This window comes from Dendrobates tinctorius, unplaced genomic scaffold (genome assembly GCF_039654945.1).
Source record: "Dendrobates tinctorius isolate UK_male_01 unplaced genomic scaffold, ASM3965494v1 ptg000006l, whole genome shotgun sequence".
NCBI classification, from domain to species: Eukaryota; Metazoa; Chordata; class Amphibia; order Anura; family Dendrobatidae; genus Dendrobates; species Dendrobates tinctorius.
The window spans coordinates 13,075,001-13,093,028 of record NW_027361674.1 but is presented as its reverse complement, the minus strand read 5'-3'; the positions used below and the strand labels follow the sequence as shown (position 1 = coordinate 13,093,028).

At 44.1% G+C, this 18,028-nt stretch overlaps 1 protein-coding gene across 5 annotated transcripts in view; it reads left to right on the top strand.

Moving 5' to 3' along the window:
* SYNE2 (spectrin repeat containing nuclear envelope protein 2) overlaps positions 1–18,028 on the top strand; it is a 553,640-nt gene that overhangs the window by 285,075 nt on the left and 250,537 nt on the right. For all 5 annotated transcript variants that reach the window (XM_073570820.1, XM_073570828.1, XM_073570812.1 and 2 more), the window contains 11 exons: positions 178–393; positions 2,424–2,683; positions 4,949–5,117; positions 6,376–6,522; positions 8,190–8,330; positions 8,409–8,591; positions 12,578–12,715; positions 13,824–14,009; positions 14,557–14,679; positions 15,475–15,657; positions 16,982–17,062. In XM_073570820.1, the coding sequence (XP_073426921.1) occupies positions 178–393; positions 2,424–2,683; positions 4,949–5,117; positions 6,376–6,522; positions 8,190–8,330; positions 8,409–8,591; positions 12,578–12,715; positions 13,824–14,009; positions 14,557–14,679; positions 15,475–15,657; positions 16,982–17,062 (1,827 nt within the window). The remainder of the gene's footprint in view (positions 1–177; positions 394–2,423; positions 2,684–4,948; positions 5,118–6,375; positions 6,523–8,189; positions 8,331–8,408; positions 8,592–12,577; positions 12,716–13,823; positions 14,010–14,556; positions 14,680–15,474; positions 15,658–16,981; positions 17,063–18,028) is intronic.

Sequence of the window (18,028 nt, the reverse complement as noted above, 5' to 3'; positions counted from 1 at the left end):
AGTCCACTCAGATTTCCTTTACTAGAAGCATAAATGGGCCGTACATTGCATTCCATGTATCCAAGATTCTCTTATCAAACCTGATTAATAGTTGTGTTTTGTGATTTGCTACTTTCTAATAACCCTAATGTCTACAGATTGTCATTGTGAGAACCATTCCTCTGTGTGTTTATATAGAACTTGGTGGCAAAAGTAAAATCTTCTGAAGAAGACTTGCTGCAACTCAGACAGGCAGGGCGAGACCTGAGTGCTGTCTGCTGCGAGGACGTCTCGCTGTTTGACAGAGCGGTGGCTTCATTATGGGACAGATGGCGGCATCTCCTCGGTGTCTGCAGAGACTGGGAACTTTACTGTGATGGATTGAAACAAGAGTGGAAATTAATTAGTGAACTGGTAAGTGGACACAATTTCTCGTTAATGTCTCTTTAATTAGTACAATGATTTCATAATGATAAATTAGCATTTATACAGTAAAATCCCTTTTAAATGGCTCCTGTCTGATCAGAAGACTTGTGAAAACTCTTGGGGTCATGTTGTAGATCAGGAGGAGCTTCTCATGTTTGTGAGGGAAAAGAAGATCTGTAGATATTGCATTTTATTCATTAAAATCCCTGCTCATTCTGGGCTTAGCAGTCCAGTAGGCGGTCCTAATCAGTGATCGACAGCCTTTCCTGTATAAGGGTGCATGGAGAAAGCTGTCAGTCACCTTTTAGGACCACCTCTTTGACTCTTAAGCTCAGAATGAGCAATCATTTCTATGGATAAAATTCAATTTATACTGAAATTTTCTCATAAACCTATATATCCAACTGTTTAGTTTTTGCAATAAAACATGTTGCCTGCAGGTCAGACGACAGATGTTAGATTTCCTTTAATCCAGAATCTGATAATCCAGTAACTATTAGCACTTGTTTCCAGCATAAAACTTCAGTATATTATGGAGATGCGGATGAAACCAGAAGATTTTGTGGAACCCAAGTATTGGGACATACATCTTAGGCTACGTGCACACGCTGTGGATTGGGGTGCGGATTTGGCCGCACGGATTTTGTAAAATCCGCAGGTAAATCTGCAGGTCAAAAGACCTGCGGTTTTACCTGCGGATTGCTCTGCGGTTTTGCCCTGCGGTTTTTCATCTCCACAATGGAGGAGATGGCAAACCACAGCGGAATTGACATGTCAATTCTTTCTGCGGTTTCAAAACCGCAGAAAAACCGCGCAGAAAATTCCGCACCATCTACACTGCGGTTTTTTATTCCCATAGGGAATCATGGTACTGTACACCGCAGCAAAAACTGCTGCGGACCCGCAGCGGCCAAAACCGCTGCGGAACCGCAGCAGAATCCGCAGCATGTGCACACACCCTCATTCCGTCCCATGACCCCCGGTGTATAACATCCAGTGTATACCCCTGGTGTATAACATCCGGCCCCTCGCCCCTAGTGAATAACATCCAGTGTATACCCCTGGTGTATAACATCCGGCCCCTCACCCCTAGTGAATAACATCCAGTGTATGCCCCTGGTGTATAACAACTGGCACCTCGCCCCTGGTGTATAACATTTGGCCCTTCGCCCCTGGTGTATAACAACTGGCCCCCTCGCCCCTGGTGTATAACATCTGCCCCCGCACACATGGTGTATAACATCTGGCCTCTTGACCCTGGTATATAACTTCTGGCCCCTTGCCCTTGGTCTCTAACATCTGGCTCCTCGCCTCTGGTGTATAACATCTGGCCCCTCGCATCTGGTGTATAACATCTGGCCCCTCGTTCCTGGTGTATAACATACTGTATGGCCCACTGCCATGATGTCTGCCGTTACTAACATGTGATGGAACAGCTGGTGGTAAAGAGCTCACTGATACCAGTGCAGTCCTGTAATAAAAGCCACTGGGGTAACAAGTCCGTTCATGACATTTCTTGTCTCCTTAATGCGAGCCTTACATCACCAAGCACTATGCCAACAGCTGGATGGAGTGGTGTAAATCCACCACAGGAGCAACTAGATGCCAACACAGTTTTAATCGCCTGCAACTGGAAGTCCCATTTTTATTTTTTTTTTGTGTCTGAGCACAGCGCCATACAGATGTGTGTGGTTATACTTAGTATTGCGGCTCAGCCCATTCGAGTGATCAGAATTACAGTAATGTGTAGTACCAAGAACAACCACAACAATATGCATGGTGCAGTGTGGGGATCTGTGACCCTTTCGTACTGATCGGTGCGGTTAACAAGGATCGGTAAAAAAAAGATTTAAATTATATATATTTTTTTAAAATCCTAAAATCTGTCATATTGACTAATCCAGCATTCTGCCACATTATTTGACATTTATCCTGGAAGACACTGAACGAAAACCAAGTTTATCAGTGTAATGACGCTGCCAGAGTCTAAGCACTTTGCACATTTCCGTGTCTTACAGATGGAGCTGGAGGTGATCCTTCTGGATAACTGCCAAGAAGAAGTTTTGGATAGGCCTGAGATGAATCGGAAAACGGCACAGCTCCTGTCCTCGGTCACTGAAATCTGCCGATTAGAGGAGAACATGAAAACGCAGAAGCTGCAGTTGACGCTGCTGATGCGTCGACTCCAGAATATTTTGGGAAAACCAGACGTTGACGTGGAGATGGAGATGGCTACGGCAATCATGGAAATCAATTCAATGGAAGACAAGTGTAATAAGTGAGTTTAGGATTGTTACTTTGTAATATACCTTATCTTAGAAATCTGCTTCTTTCTCCTGGACTGAACATTTTTAACATTCTCAGTTTACTTGTAAAATGTGTCTTCAGTGGCTACAGACTTTCCCATTACTGAGAGGGAATACATAGAATATTAAAAGCACCAACTGTCATCTCCTATCTCAACGATGGGAAAATCTGTCTTCACTGAATACAGATTTTACTGATTGTAGCCATGAATTGAAAGTGAAACATCAGTCCAGGAGAAGAAAGATCCCAGTTTGCTCTCACTGTTAACGCTGGATAATCCTGACAGCATTCATACCGTATGTATAGGGATTCAGACATCTGCAGCACATAGAGTGACTGCAGACTTTTATCAGAAGACCTGACAACCCCTTTACAGCCCCCGCTTCCTTGGATGTCTGTTTAGTGTCCGCTTCCCTGGTGGTCTAGGGGTAATAACAAGGGTAAAGCCCCCTAGGATCATATAGTGTAATGATCTCTCCATTCAGACTGATTACACCATCTGCATATAACCTAATGTTATTGTTGGGCCTCCTCTCCACTCTTATAGCATTGCTGTCCTTATATTTGTCAGTCGGGGTATGTATTGGAGCAATCTCTACTTCTCCATAATCCTTCCATTGTTTAATTTTATATAGCTATGACTAAAATAACTAAGAACAGTCAGTGCATAAAATCTCCAATACCTTCTATGCAAAAATTAGATGCCCCAGTCCTGATCTCGAGGACTGCGATGGGGGGGAGCAGTTGATCCTCATGACCATCCAGATAATTGTGAGCACAAGAGGACTGAACACTGTAATTTTGGCTAGACTAATGGCCTCGCTTCCCAGATACATCACTCTGACAAATTAATCTAAAATGAAAGTTATTTTGGGTATAGTGCTGTTAATATTGCCCAACATTACCTGCCAGATTAAATTGGGCTCTTCACATAATTGTATCACTCTCTTCTATTCGGATTTCCAACATAAACATCCTATTACTGGATTTGTCCTAACTATATGGTATCCAAAGCAGACGTAGTGACGCACGCTTTATGTAACCTATAACGCCCTCAGTGCCTTGGGTAAAGGTACTGTACACTGGGGCTATGGGTCTGGATGTTATACAGTGGGGAGGGGAGGTAATGGGGCCGGATGTTATACACCGGGGAGGGGGGTGAATGGGGCTGGAAGTTATACACTGGGGAGGGAAGGTAATGGGGCCCGATGTTATACACTGGGGAGGGCGGTAATGGGTCCGGATGTTATACATCGAGGAGCCAGATATTATGCACTTGGGGGTGCAAGGGGCTAGATGTTATAGGTCGGGGGCAAAGAGCAAGATGTTATTCTGTACACCGGGGCTAAAGGGATGGATGTTAAATACTTGGAGATGAGGAATGAGATGTTATACAATGGGGTAATGGGGCCGGATGTTATACACCGGGGAGGGGGGTTAATGGGGCTGGATGTTATACAGTGGGGAGGGGGATAATGGGGCCGGATGTTATACATCGGGGAGGGGGGTGAATGGGGCTGGATGTTATACACTGGGGAGGGGAGGTAATGGGGCCCGATGTTATACATCGGGTAGGGGGGTAATGGGGCTGGATGTTATACATCTAGGAGCCAGATATTATGCACTGGGGGTGCAAGGGGCTAGATGTTATAGGTCGGGGGCAAAGAGCAAGATGTTATTCTGTACACCGTGGCTATAGGGCTGGATGTTAAACACTTGGAGGGGAGGGGGGTGAATGGGGCTGGATGTTATATATCAGGGAGGGGGTAATGGGGCCGGATGTTATATACTGGGGAGGGGGGTAATGAGGTCTGATGTTATACACTGGGGAGGGGGGGTTCAGTGGGGCTGGATGTTATACACTCTGGAGGGGGGAGGTAATGGGGGGCGATTGTTATACACTGGGGAGGGGGTAATGGGGTCTGATGTTATTAACCGGGGGGGTGCAATGGGCTGACACTGGGACTGATGGAAAGCCTTAATTCAATGATTAAGACATTAGGACCGATTGTTTTGTCCATATAGTATATTGTAAGTAGTCCTCGACCTGTGCCTCTCCAGCTATGATGAAATGAAACTACAACTCCCAGCATACCCCAACATATGCATAGGTCATGCACTGGAGATCACTGGCCCGACAGAACAGACAGTTGTCAGACCCATAGTTAGTGTAAACCATGGTTAAAATCGATCAATGTAAAGACATTATTGATCCAGTAATATTTTTATCATCTAGACTTCTGCAAAAATCTCAAAGAAATAAGCAAGAAATTCATAAAGAACTTGAGGACCGAGAAGCTTTAAAATACAATTTCTCAGCTGTGAAACAATCCCTTCAGCAAGCAGCTTCTAAACTGGAGAACATGGAGTCCGGAGACCCGGAAGCCATCAGGGCATTACTGCAGGTGAGAATTTCTGTGGGAAGTGAATTTTTTTTATTACAGAATTTGCTGAAAAATACTTACTATTTTTTACTGTATGTGTCTTATTAGGAGATGTAAAAAAAAAAAAAAGCCATAAACAAACAAAGTATTTATCTTACCAATCCCCTTGGAGCAAGAAGAGTTTTGCACCATTCTCAGATGGTTTTTACGAGTCTAAGTGGCTGACACCTCCTTTTAGATAGGTTGTATAGAGGGGTAGTCTGAGAACGATCTGGGCCGACAGGCAGTAAAGGTCATGTGCCCTTACAATTTATTTTGTAGCTGCCCTTTGATTTAATTTTTTTAGGCTAACAACTGACCAAGGGGGCTTTTCTGCTCAGAATTCGTGGCTCTTTGTTGAAATGTTCTGTGGGCTCCTGGTTAATATCTTTATTTATAATCTTCTTGTATAAGTGTTGAGATCTCCAACGATCAGCTGAAATTTATGAAAGAAACCTGCTCATTTTCTCTGCTGCACCTCCACAGGAGAAATAAAGCATTACACAATTTTGAATTACATCAAATGATATGTGTGTAATGTAGGGGTAAACTGGGTCCTCCAGAACCCACCCAGACCCTTCTATTAACTCAGAAATCCATTTATAGGGAATTTTAAAGTTTTTCAAGACCCTGCCAGATTAATTTTTCATGGTGGAACACATACAATCAGTCTTCTTTTTAGAATAAGAGTATCACAGTAGATCTGCAGCAATTCAGAAAGGCTTAGTAGACTGGACTACATTCCTACCAGACAGCTGGCCGGTTTAGCAGCAGCGCTCCTCCACTCAGAGCAAATCTTAATACTCCGATGCCTCTGAGAGCTGTATACGAGAAACGGGAATATTTGTTTACATCTGAACATCGCCCCCCGGGGAATGAGACCTGCAACAAGGGCACAGTCATCAGCTTGTGTTTGTATCTTGCCCATCTTGGCTTTCAGGAGAAGAAGGCATCCTTTCTTCTCCATCTCCTAATAGCAGTCAGCTCTAGCGATCTGTATAATTATAGGAAAGATGACACGGCTGTCGCCAGGCTGCCTGCCTATCAGACCACTATTGTGCTTATTCTTTTAAGTGTTTTTTTTTTTTACCTTTCCAACAAAGCATCACCTAAGGTGAAGGCAAGTCTCGTAGACTCACTTGCTCAGCTGGGCGGGGAAGATTCCATATTCCGCCCGATATATTTGTAGGAATGGCTGACACCGCCGGTTTTAATGCAGCGCGCCGTTTCCTTACTACAGGAGATTCAGGACTTGATCGAATCACACAAGGAAACTGCTAAACTGACAATGGAAAAAGTCAGCGCCCGATATGCAGAACATGTCCCGGCGGAAGTTCTCTCACGGGCGGAGGAATGTCAGGAGTATTTGCAAGAGGTAGAGGAAAAGGTATGTTTTCTTAGACATGTACGTGTGTATAGTGACACCTGTTTTCGCAAAAGGGCTCGGTGAACTGTCGCATAATAAATCATTCCTAGACACAAAGCCGTTTATGAAAGGAGTTCTATAAGTTAAACCCTATTCATTGGAAATGAAACTGAGCTGCAATACCAGACACAACCCATGTACAAGGGTGGCGCTATTTGTGGACAAAATGAAACATTTTTTAAAATCCTGTACAACTCCAAAGTAGAATGTCCATAGGGTTCTATAGTTCTACTATAAGAAGCTACAACAATCTCAAATTTATACTGTTGTTCTTGCTTAAAAAGGAGCAATTAAGGGGTGTTAGAACTTTATATACAGAATAGGCTATAAATGTATAGAAAATGAGAGTCCCACCATTGGAACCAGCACCGTCGCCCGTACCTGTCAGCGCAGAGGTGATCGGAATTCCAGATAGTTTGTATGAGAATTCCGAGCACTTCTGAACCGACTGCAGCACTTCGATAGAGCCTTGTTCTCCAGATTCACGCGATCCCATTGTTGGGGCTAGAGTTGAGCGACTTTGGTCGGATCGGGTTTCGTGAAACCCGAATGAAACAAAATAAGTTTCAGATGAAACTCGTCCGACTAGAGCAAAACAAAGTCAGAGTTTCCTCCGACTTTTATTTCCCATTGACTTGCATTGGGGTCGGGTTTCGGACGAAACTCCGACTTTGTTTTGCTCTAGTCGGACGAGTTTCATCTGAAACTTATTTTGTTTCATTCGGGTTTCACGAAACCCGATCCGACCAAAGTCGCTCAACTCTAGTTGGGGCCCATATCTACCATACGTTTATGGCATATCAAGTGGGTATGCCATAAATATATGAGATGGGAATACCATATACTCACAGCCATCAACCAGTATCATTTGTGTGCAGTGAGACACCCAGAAAATACTTGGGAAGACCAAATCCACCAGGGCAGGAGCTGCTCTTCACTCTGGACAATAGCTATTGAACGGGACTGCAGAGACCCTTTTATTGTGCATAAAAGCCATAAAAAGAAAAAAAAGGTACAATAACTTGGAACAAACAGCCTGTTTATTAAAGGAATTTTCCAGTTTTGGAAAACTCCTGTCCTCCGTGTACAGTTTGTTTTGGAAATAGCAAACTGTGCTTTAGTTCCCCTCCCCTTTCCAGCACTGAGTCTCTGGCGCTGTTCTTGGGGTCTGACTTTGCAGCATTAACTCTACATTGACAGCGCTGCAGCCAGTCAATGGCTCAATTTGAATTGAATGCATTAAGTGCTCAGCTCATTGATTGTCTTCAGTGCTGCCGACTTGATATACTGGCACTGCAGACAATAAAAGACTCCTTGATCAGTGACGGAAACACAGCTCTGGACCTGGGAAGGGTATGTAAAGAGCGTTGGTTTTTTTTGTTTGTTTTTTTTTACATAGTGCAACCAGGGTCAGGGTTTTTCTGGAACTACAAAAACCCCTTTAATAATTTACATGAATTGACATTTTCTCTTAATCTCCCAACTGAAAATAAGTGCAAAAGGCAAACAAAAGTAACAAAGGAATACTAAAACAATGTTGTTGGACATAAAATCTACTGATCTAGGGAATATATGTTGCATTAATAACTATATCAAGCATTAATCATCCATCCATGGTCCATTTCCAGGTGAAGAATGAAGTGTCGCAGAGCTCCCCGGAGAACGCACTGAACAGACAGCTGAATGAGATAAAATCCGGGCTGCAAAGTATCGAAGTTCACTTAACAGAAAAGAGTCAAAATATCCTCCAAGCCAAAGAACTCCAGAATGTGAGGATGACGATCATCTCCGGGGCACAGAAGGGACACAATGAGCTATTTTACCATTGTGACCTCTTTATTTTCTAGAAACTGTGGGATGACGTGGATACGTGTCTATCCAAACTGCACGCATTGGAGGAGAAGGTTCATGAGATGGGCGAGGAGGACCCGAGCCAGGCCCAGGAGTGGATGGATAAACTAACCGAGCCGTTCAGCTATTACCAGCACATCACACACCTCGTGGAGCGCAGGACTGTAAATCTAAAGAAAGTGAGCACTGGGCGTGGAGGGGCCATTATTTGTAGTTGTCTTACAACCGTCCGGTTCTGCCAGAACAATTCACAATTCTCAATTCGTGTCTGTCTTGTGTTTGTACTGCTATATGGTAAAGGTGAGCAAGACCTATAAATGTCTGCCTGCTGTGGGAAGCCAAGTATTCTTGTACTGCACTTAGATCCAGCGTTGGACTGGAGCACCTTGGACCCACCAGAGAAAATCATTATTGGGGCCTACTATGTAGCTACATAGAAATAAATACAAGACCACCAATTGTGTGGTAAAAAGCACTAATATCAGGGTATAATATAAGGTAGTGTTAGGCATCGGATTTCTGTCGCTGCACAGCGAGAATCCCGAGCCTTACTTCCAGCGGTCTCCCATTCCTCTCCAGCCACAGAGGAGGTTGCTCAGCAAACTCGTCGGTCCAGGCGCTCTGCCCAGACCAGCTCCGTGGGTTTGCTTGCTGCTGCCACCTCTGGCGCAGCTATGACAATACATGCTGCTCGGCAGCGAGATTCTCCAGGGACTAAGTCCCCATGTCGGGCGACTGAGCATGCCCGTGGAGTGATCTCCCATTGGAGATCGAAGGTCACGTGCTCAGGTCCTGCTCTTGTTCAGATTGGCCCATCCGAGAAGCCAGGAAGGTCCCGGACGCTTGCGGCTATAAAAGGTTCGCATGGCCGCTCGGCCATGTGCTAGGATAAGACTGTATTTACAGACTATGTGGAGTGAGTGATGTATGCACGCATGAATGTCTCTGGTGAATGACTCATTAAGAAACCCCTACTCTTGGTACGCATGTGTTGTTCAGCCTAGCCTGCTAGCGCCCAGGCTTAGGCGTAGGTAGGACAGAGGTTGAATCAGGCATCAGTCCTTACCAGGGACTCGGCACGCCTCAGTGCACGTGCTCCATAGCCAGCGTCTATAGCGGCGTTCGCAGCAGTGACGCCGCGCGTTCAGTGGGCCTAGAAGGACTCTAACCCCGTGTCCTTGAGGTAGAGTTCTTTGCTCGTACACTGTGCGCTCTTTTGGCCAGGCTCTTTGAGCTTAACAGGCTTCGGCATCTACGTTCAGCGGTTGTGCGGCTCTGTGCATTAACAGAGTTCGCCCCTGTTCACATTGGGTGACGTAACCCACGTGTGACTGGTTTCACACCTCTTAATTCTTCCGCCATTACTTAGCAGCAGTGTACCACCTCTGCACGGTGGACCCCGGGCTGCGAACGCACCTACTGTTATTTTATAATTTGGTTCGTTCCACCAGCCCTAACAGGTAGTACACGTCTTAATTATGTAGCAGGGGTTGGGGTAGCCCCCTAATAGAATATAAAGTAGCCCCCTCATAGAATATAATGCAGCCCCCCTCATAGGGTATGATGCAGCTCCCCGCAAAATATAATGCAACCCCCTCATAAGGTATAATGCAGACCCCCATAGAATATAATGTGGCACCATCATATGGTATAATGTAGCCCCCTCGTAGAATATAATGCAGCCCCCTCATAGAATATAATGCAACCCCCCTCGTATAGTATAATGCAGCCCCTCCACAGAATTTAATGTAGCCCCTTTAGAGTATAATGGAACCTCCTCATAAGGCAGCCCCCTCATAGGGTATAATGCAGTCATCCTCCACCTCCATCATTGTTCTCCCCCTCCACCCCCATCATTGTCCTCATCACCACCTCCATCGTTGCCTTCTCACCCACCACCCCCGTCATTGCCCTTTCCACCACCTCCATCATTGCCCATTCCACTACCTCCATCATTGCCTCCTCCCCCACCACCATTGTCCTTTCCACCACTACCATCATTGCTTTCTCCCCATCACCCCATCAGTGCCCATTCCAACACCTCCATCATTGCCTCCTCCCCCACCACCATTGTCCTTTCCACCACTACCATCATTGCTTTCTCCCCATCACCCCATCAGTGCCCATTCCAACACCTCCATCATTGCCTCCCCCCACCACAACCATCATTGTCCTTTCCACCACAGCCATCAGTGCCTTCTCCCCCACCACCCCCTCAATGCCCATTCCACCACCTCCATCATTGCTTCCTCCCTCACCACCCCCATCGTCCTTTTCACCACCACCAACATTGCCTTCTTCCCCACCACCCCCATCACTGCTCTCTCCATCACCCACATCATTGCCAATCTCCAATACACACACACAGCAACACTCTTACACACACCGCACCGAACCACTCTCTCTCTCACACATACACACACACACTCACAAAGCACCGCAGGCAGACAGACACACACATCACCACTCACCTCTCCGCACATCCCGGCAGCTTTCTCTCAGAAACAGCAACACTGAATGATGACGTCATTCAGCTGCGCTGTGTCAGACAGGAAGTGCCGGGCAGGAAGTACGACGACATGGGATCCCTGCAGCTCCGTTCTGCTGCCAAGCTGCAGGGATCGCTCCCTGCCCTGCTGTATCGCTCAGGGTTAGCCGCCCTGCAGGGGCCCACTTCCGGGGTACATTACATGTGGTATGTGCGCTCTTGCGGGCAGTGTTAGCCTCAGCCTGCGGCTAACACTGCCCACTATTAAAGTGAAATGGTATTCACTCCTCTTCACACCCATGGGGATGTGGAGAAGCGTGAATATTAATTTCTCTTTAGCAGCGGGGACAGGCTCCTGTCTTCAGCTGCTGCTCCACTGGCACCGAGTGGGCCCCCCATAGCAGCTGGGTGTTCCGCTATTAGCGACATGCCACTGGCTGGGGGCCCGTGGAGCAGTGGAGGCCCTAGGCAGCTACTGGCCAGTATGCCAGCAGGTGTTAGTGCCTGGGCCCATCGGAGAAACCTCCAGTTCTCCGGTGGGCAGTCCGACCATACTTAGATCTATCTATATATCTATACCATACGTACTTACTTTTGCTGATACTTGTCTGGGAGGTTTTGTGGTGCACAAAAAGAGTGCTGCCGAATATTTTTTCAGGTTTTTGGGCCACGACTCCATTAACACTCTGTTTCCTGCCCCTAAAATGTGCATTTGGAAAAAGTGGGGCGCTCTCTAATGACAGGGCATCCCAGTATTATGTTCAAGAAACCTTCCAGAATACTACTTTTCTGAAGTTTTCATGAGGCTTTAACATGTCTGAGTGGATTTAACAAATCTTCCCTGAATCCCTGAGGTATCTCTTTAATTGTCTTTTTTCCCTGAGACCCTCCTAGACATTTCAAGAGGGTTAGCAAGTAAGACCTTTCCCTTCCCTTTTTCCCTTTTCCTTTACTCCTTGCTCTTACTTTTTTTCCTTTCGTATCCTTTTCCCTTTCTTCTCCATTCCCTTTCCCTTTTCTTTCTTTCATACTATTCCTTTTTTCTCTATCTTCCTTACCTTTATTACTTTTGATTCTTACCTTCCTTTCCTTTTTTCTCTTCCTTTCTTTTCTTCCTTTCTTCTCTTCCTTCTCTTCACTTCCTTAGCTTTTTTCTCTAGCTTTCCTTTCTTCCCTTCCTTTCTCTCTTTCTTTCTTTTTTTCTTTAATTCTTTTCCTTTCCTCTTTCTTTTCTTTCTTTCTTCACTTCCTTTCTTCTTTTCCTTTTTCTTTCCCATCCTCTCTTACCCTTCCCTCTCTATCGCTCGCTCCTTCCCTCTCATTCGCTTGCCCTCTCCCTTTTTCACCCTCTCTCTTCACTTTGCTCTTGCATAGATTTTATATCCCATTTGACAGTAGTAGCATTCTTCTTTTCTTCCTTCTTGTCCACCTCGTCCTTCCTTCATCTTCCTTCTTTTTTTCGTCCTCTTTTCATCTACCTCTTCCTCCTGCTACCTCTTATTGTGTCGCCTCCAGCTTTCTGTCTTCTTTCTCCTCCTTCTTCTTTCTCCTCTTTTTCCTCTTCCTCTAAAATTGTCTATTTTGTATAAAATTTTTACTGTTCTGCCAAATTTAGTAGCTTGTAAATTTGGATAGATGACTGAGTATAAACCTGATTACCAATGTCTGTATTAATAGGCGGCTAGTAAACTGGAGGAATATGAGGACACGTTGAAGAGCACTCTGGCCTGGATACAAAGCACGGATACTCTGCTGAATGAAGAGATGAAGGACTGCTCCGCTAAAGTCCTGAACAAACACGTCATTGCACTAGAGGTAAGAGGATGACACACATTTATTATGATTATATAAAACTGCAACACATGTATTGTATTTTTCTGGGCTGTATGTCCATTGAACATTGCAAAGCACAGACTTTACATCAGAAGAAGTGGCTGCAAATATTTTCACAGTCCTTTACCATCACTAGGGGTCCCATTGTCTGAGACTTCTGTATGTTAGCAGAATGCGGGTCTCCTTGCCTGGTTAGTATTCCAGGAAGGAGACAATAAGGTGTCGGTACACAGATTATATTGTACTTTAGGAGAGTTGGGAAATGTTTGGTTGATTCCACAGCTTCCATTAACGATATTGACGATTGAAGCAATATCTCATTTTTTGGGGTGTTCCCAACAAAGGGTGCCCCACCCCAATCGAACCATAAAGACATAGAATTATTACAGGCTATAAGTGAATCACATAGGAATACCTTTTTAAAGGGGTTATTCTCATCTTTGTAAATGGTTGAAATGGCAAAGTGCTTGTAAAACCAATTATTTCTTACTAAAAAATCCTCTTTGCTCTTGATACTGGGGAGATTTTTAATTCTATAGTTTGCTGCTCACTATCTAGGTCTCCTGGGCAAGGAAAGCAGCGCTGCCGAACTCTTTGGTTTAGCGCTTGCAAGCGCTGCTCTGAAGTTAGACGGATCACTAGATCTGGCCAATTTCATTGCCCTTGTGCTTCCATGATGCGGAGTCAAAGTTGCTTCTGCATGCAACATCGTAGAGCGCACAGTTCAGATCAGGTGCTCAAGAGCAAGAATGTGGTCTAAATTGTCAGTCATCAGGAGCATGCAGCCCCCTGGCAAAAAGGAAGTGCAGAGGAGCAGTGCGCTCCTGAAGATAGAAGATATTTACCTTTTGATGTGGCCCTTAAAAGACCCTTAACAAGATAAACATACTAGGCATTAGTCATAGATCAGTTAAATTATATAATTTACAATACATGTCTGGTATTTTTGGGGACTCCACATTGGTATTTTTTCCAATCGTACCAATATGTTCTGCAACACTGTGCAGAGGTTACCACCCTTCTCATCAGTCCCCAGTAGAATTTGTAAAGATAAAGATGCTAAGCACCTTTTTTTATCTTCTCTGGACAGATTGCTCTTGACGACTCTGAACAGAAAAATCATCTCATGGACTCCATTCATTCCGAGCTGGGCGAGCTGGCTCTGATCTTTGAAACCGAGAGCATTGTGGAGCGATCCACCGACGTGAGAAGGAAATTGATAGATCTGAGGCAAAGAATCCTAAACGTTCTTCCAGCAATCCAACACATAACACATGTAAGACCCTCATCTTTTCTTCTGCTGGTTGGAATATCAGCTTGCACCATTTGGGTAGATGGATGCCATAGACCAGTGTTCCCAAACTCTGGTCCTCTAGAGCAACCTACTTGTTATGATTTCAGGATTTCCTTAGTTATGTCCAGGTGATAATTGCATTACCAGGACAGACAAGAATTCAGTCACCTAGGCAACACTAAAAAAAAATCCTGAAAACATGACCTGTTTGTGGCTCTTTTGGAACGGAGTTAGGAACAATGCCATATAGAATGGACTCCCAACTTTGTCAATCATAGCTAAGAGAGCATTTGCAAAAAATTGTCTCCCAGTCTGAGATTTATTAAAAGTTGCCTTTTCTGATATAATTGGGTGATTGTGTAATACCACATTTCCCCAGCAGTGGCCGCTGCAGGGAAAATATACAGCCAGCCCAAGCAATCCAGCAGATTACAGTCCACTGTTGGGAAATTTCATAATGATTTTCCAAAACTTTTGTTTCATTATCTTTAATGTACCATAAATATAACATTTTTGTCTCCATTTTTAGGAGGTGCTGGCTATAGAAGACGAAGTAAAAAAGATGGAAAGGACTGTTAATAAAATTAAAGAGATTTTGACATCTAATGACATTGATGATATGACACCGAAAGATCACTACATGAATGGACAGGTAAGATGTTTTTAGTAGATAATTAAATGATGTTTTTAGTACCCAAAACTGGATGAACCCCTAAACTTCGCTATGACCGTGTCTGTCTCTTTTCATGTCTCCTTACATCAATGTGGTGGCTGTAAAAAAAAATGCATTATGCTGCTCCATTCACTGTGCATCAGTGACCGAAATAGTTACCGTACATAAGCCTCATGACAGCTAGTGGGCCTGACACTGTTGGCTGTCACTCAGCTACATCCGTTCCCAGACAAATAAAGAGAGTCTGTTAGCACTAAATGACTGTTCAAACCAGGCACAGGTGCTCGGTGCACCCTAGGTGTGGCCAAACACCTCAGTTCACCTTCCTACCTACTTGATTTCCATCTATCTCCACCCTTTCTTCCTTGATTGACAGGTCTGACTTTACAGAGGGAGGATATAATGGAGAATACATGGGTGGAAAGGTGCACTGAAATGTTTGAACACACCAAGGGTGCACTGAGTGCATGTTCTTGGTTTGAACGGTCATTTTGTGCTGACAGATTCCCTTTAAGGCCGAGATCACACACGCGAGGAATACGGCCGAGTCTCGCATGTTAATACCTGGCACTGCCGCTGGCACTCAGATCGGAGCATAACAATACATGGAGCCGCACGCTACACTCCTGAGTGCTTGCGGCAGTGCTGGGTATTAACATGCAAGACTTAGCCATATTCCTCGCATGTGTGAAGAAATCGACTTCAGAAGTCAGGTTGCCTTTATTAACAAAACATGTGCATTCACGGCTTGTCATTGACTTCCATGGTTTTCAGGTCATGCTGGAAAACATAAATCACATCAGAAAGACAATTGGTGAGATAGAAGCGTATAGGCCATCACTTCCGCTGTCAGAGTCTGGGGTGCTGTCTCTGTGTGTATTCAGAAGAATGGTTGTCGTCCTGAGAGAGGCCGAAATGCTGCAAAACGTTATCATGGAGCAGAACCAACTCTTGGAGGTAACGTAAGATGCTTTATATATGTTTCAGATACTCCGAATGTTTTTTTTTCTACATATAGGGAAACATTGAACATTTACCTTCACTTTCAGGTACCTTTTTTTTTTTTTAATAAAAGATAGTTGCCTCCTGTGTGCCCATGAGGAATATCTCTATTTCTGTCCATTATATGACTTGTACCCCCTGCATTAAAAGCTTCAGTAGATTCTCAGTTTGCTTTTTTTTTGTCCAAGATGTAATTGATTCCTCTCTGCAGACAGAGTTGTTGACAGATTTGAGCAGTTTTTTTTAGAGTGGATGATCCGGACTGTAAATTAGGGAAACATTTTTCTTTAACAAGATATATTGCAAAGTTTCATACTTTCACTTGCATTTTTGATTTATAAAAATTATAAAAAGTGTAGTTACCATTTCCTTCTTTAATGAGTACAGTTAACGCGATTTGCCACAAATTAGGGTCACCTATAGAGTTAGATAATGGCTAAAATACAATAAAAGAAATGTTACTCACCTCCACTGATCCTACTGAAGTCCTGATCTAGTGTTTACTTGATCCCCACTGGATTGTGCTTTCTAGTATTGTCCTCGTCAACCAAGAAATATCTGCCAATCACTGGATGAGGCGTGTCACCACTGTGACCAGTGATTGGGTACGCTGGCCTTTTTTGGTGGGTCAAGGTTGGGACTAGGAAGATAGACCACCAGGAAGGCATCAGAACAGAACTGTGAAGGATCAAAATGGGTCACCACTGTGACCAATTATTGGATACTCTGACATTTTTGGTGGGTCAAGATTGAGATCAGAAGGCAGACAAACAGATAAGCGCTGGAACAGAACTGTGAAGGATCAACATGGGTCACCACTGTGACCAGTGATTTGGATAAGCTGACATTTTTTGGTGGGTCACTGTTGAGACAGAAGATAGATCACTAGGTAGGTGTCGGAACAGAACTGTGAAGGATCAATACGGGTCACCACTGTGACCAGTTATTGGATGCTCTGACATTTTTGATGGGTCAAGATTGGGACCAGAAGGTAGACCAACAGATGAGCGACAGAACAGCACTGTGAAGAATCAACATGAGTCACCACTGTGACCAATGATTGGATAAGCTGACATTTTTTTGGTGGGTCAGTGTTGGGACAAAGAAGATAGACCACCAGGTAGGTGTCGGAACAGAAATGTGAAAGATCAATGTGGGCGAATCCGGGTCTGAGCCCCTTTTAAATATTATGAAAACTCGTTTTAATAGTAATTCTAAATACAGCAAGTTTAACATATTTTCAGTTCGAAAACTTGTTTGTTTTTATCCATTTTTGCAGCCTATCATAAGTGAAATATCAGAACTGGAGAACGAATATGAAAAAGCACAACAAGCGTCCAGAGAAGATTCAGAAATAAAGGTAAACTTGATATTCATGTGATCGCTAAGTCCTAAACCAACTGTTTTTATATTTTATGTTGATGTTAATTCATTAATGCAGCAATAATATAGCTTCTAACCATAGTGTGAATTTAACCAATATATACAAGCGCCTACTTAACAGATTGAAATCACCAGCTTCAAAAGGGTTGTCCAGGATGAGACAAAAACAATTTACATTGGTTAGGTCTGGTGAAGCATCCCTAATTTTGTATAACCCCTTTTATTCTACTTCTCCTCTACCCAAACTGCAATAATGAAAAATTGCTCTCGTAAAGTAGTTTTATCTTCAAGACCTCCCCTGTCCAAGGGTGTTATTAGTGTGTCTGGGCATCACGGAGAGTAGTCCTTCTCTTTTGAGAGCTGCTCTGGATCTGATAGACTTGAGATGTTCATGGATGTCCAACTCTTGACAAAGCCACTGAGGGTGGCGACACGCGTCGGGTCTCTGCTCCGCCTTATCTTACTCCACATGGGTCTTTCTATCCCATGAAGACCACTCTGTGTTATTGTATACGGGCAGTGATTCTCAGCTTCCATCATCTATCCTTGTGTACCCATGTGTTGCACTATTGGTGCCTGGTTACATGTGCTTATATGCTTTGTATCTTTAAAGCAATCTTATAGGTAAGCTGCTTATGCCATCATGTTCACACCACACACACCTGTATGCATTTTTCAACATTTGGGTATTATGTTCTGTGTGGTCACATGCGGCTGCCAGCACTGCAGCCTAGGAGGGCACTTATCAGCTATTGTCTAGTTGTTTCTACCTTGAACAATTGTTGCATTTATGTATAAGTGCTGTGCACATGTTCTTCTTTTTTCTAAATGGTATGCTGTCTATACGACCATTAGGTCTTTATTTATATTTTACTATTGTGGAGTTTGTCTTAGGTAGTTGGCCCTATTATGAACCTAGTGATTACTGAGTTGTGTCACATGT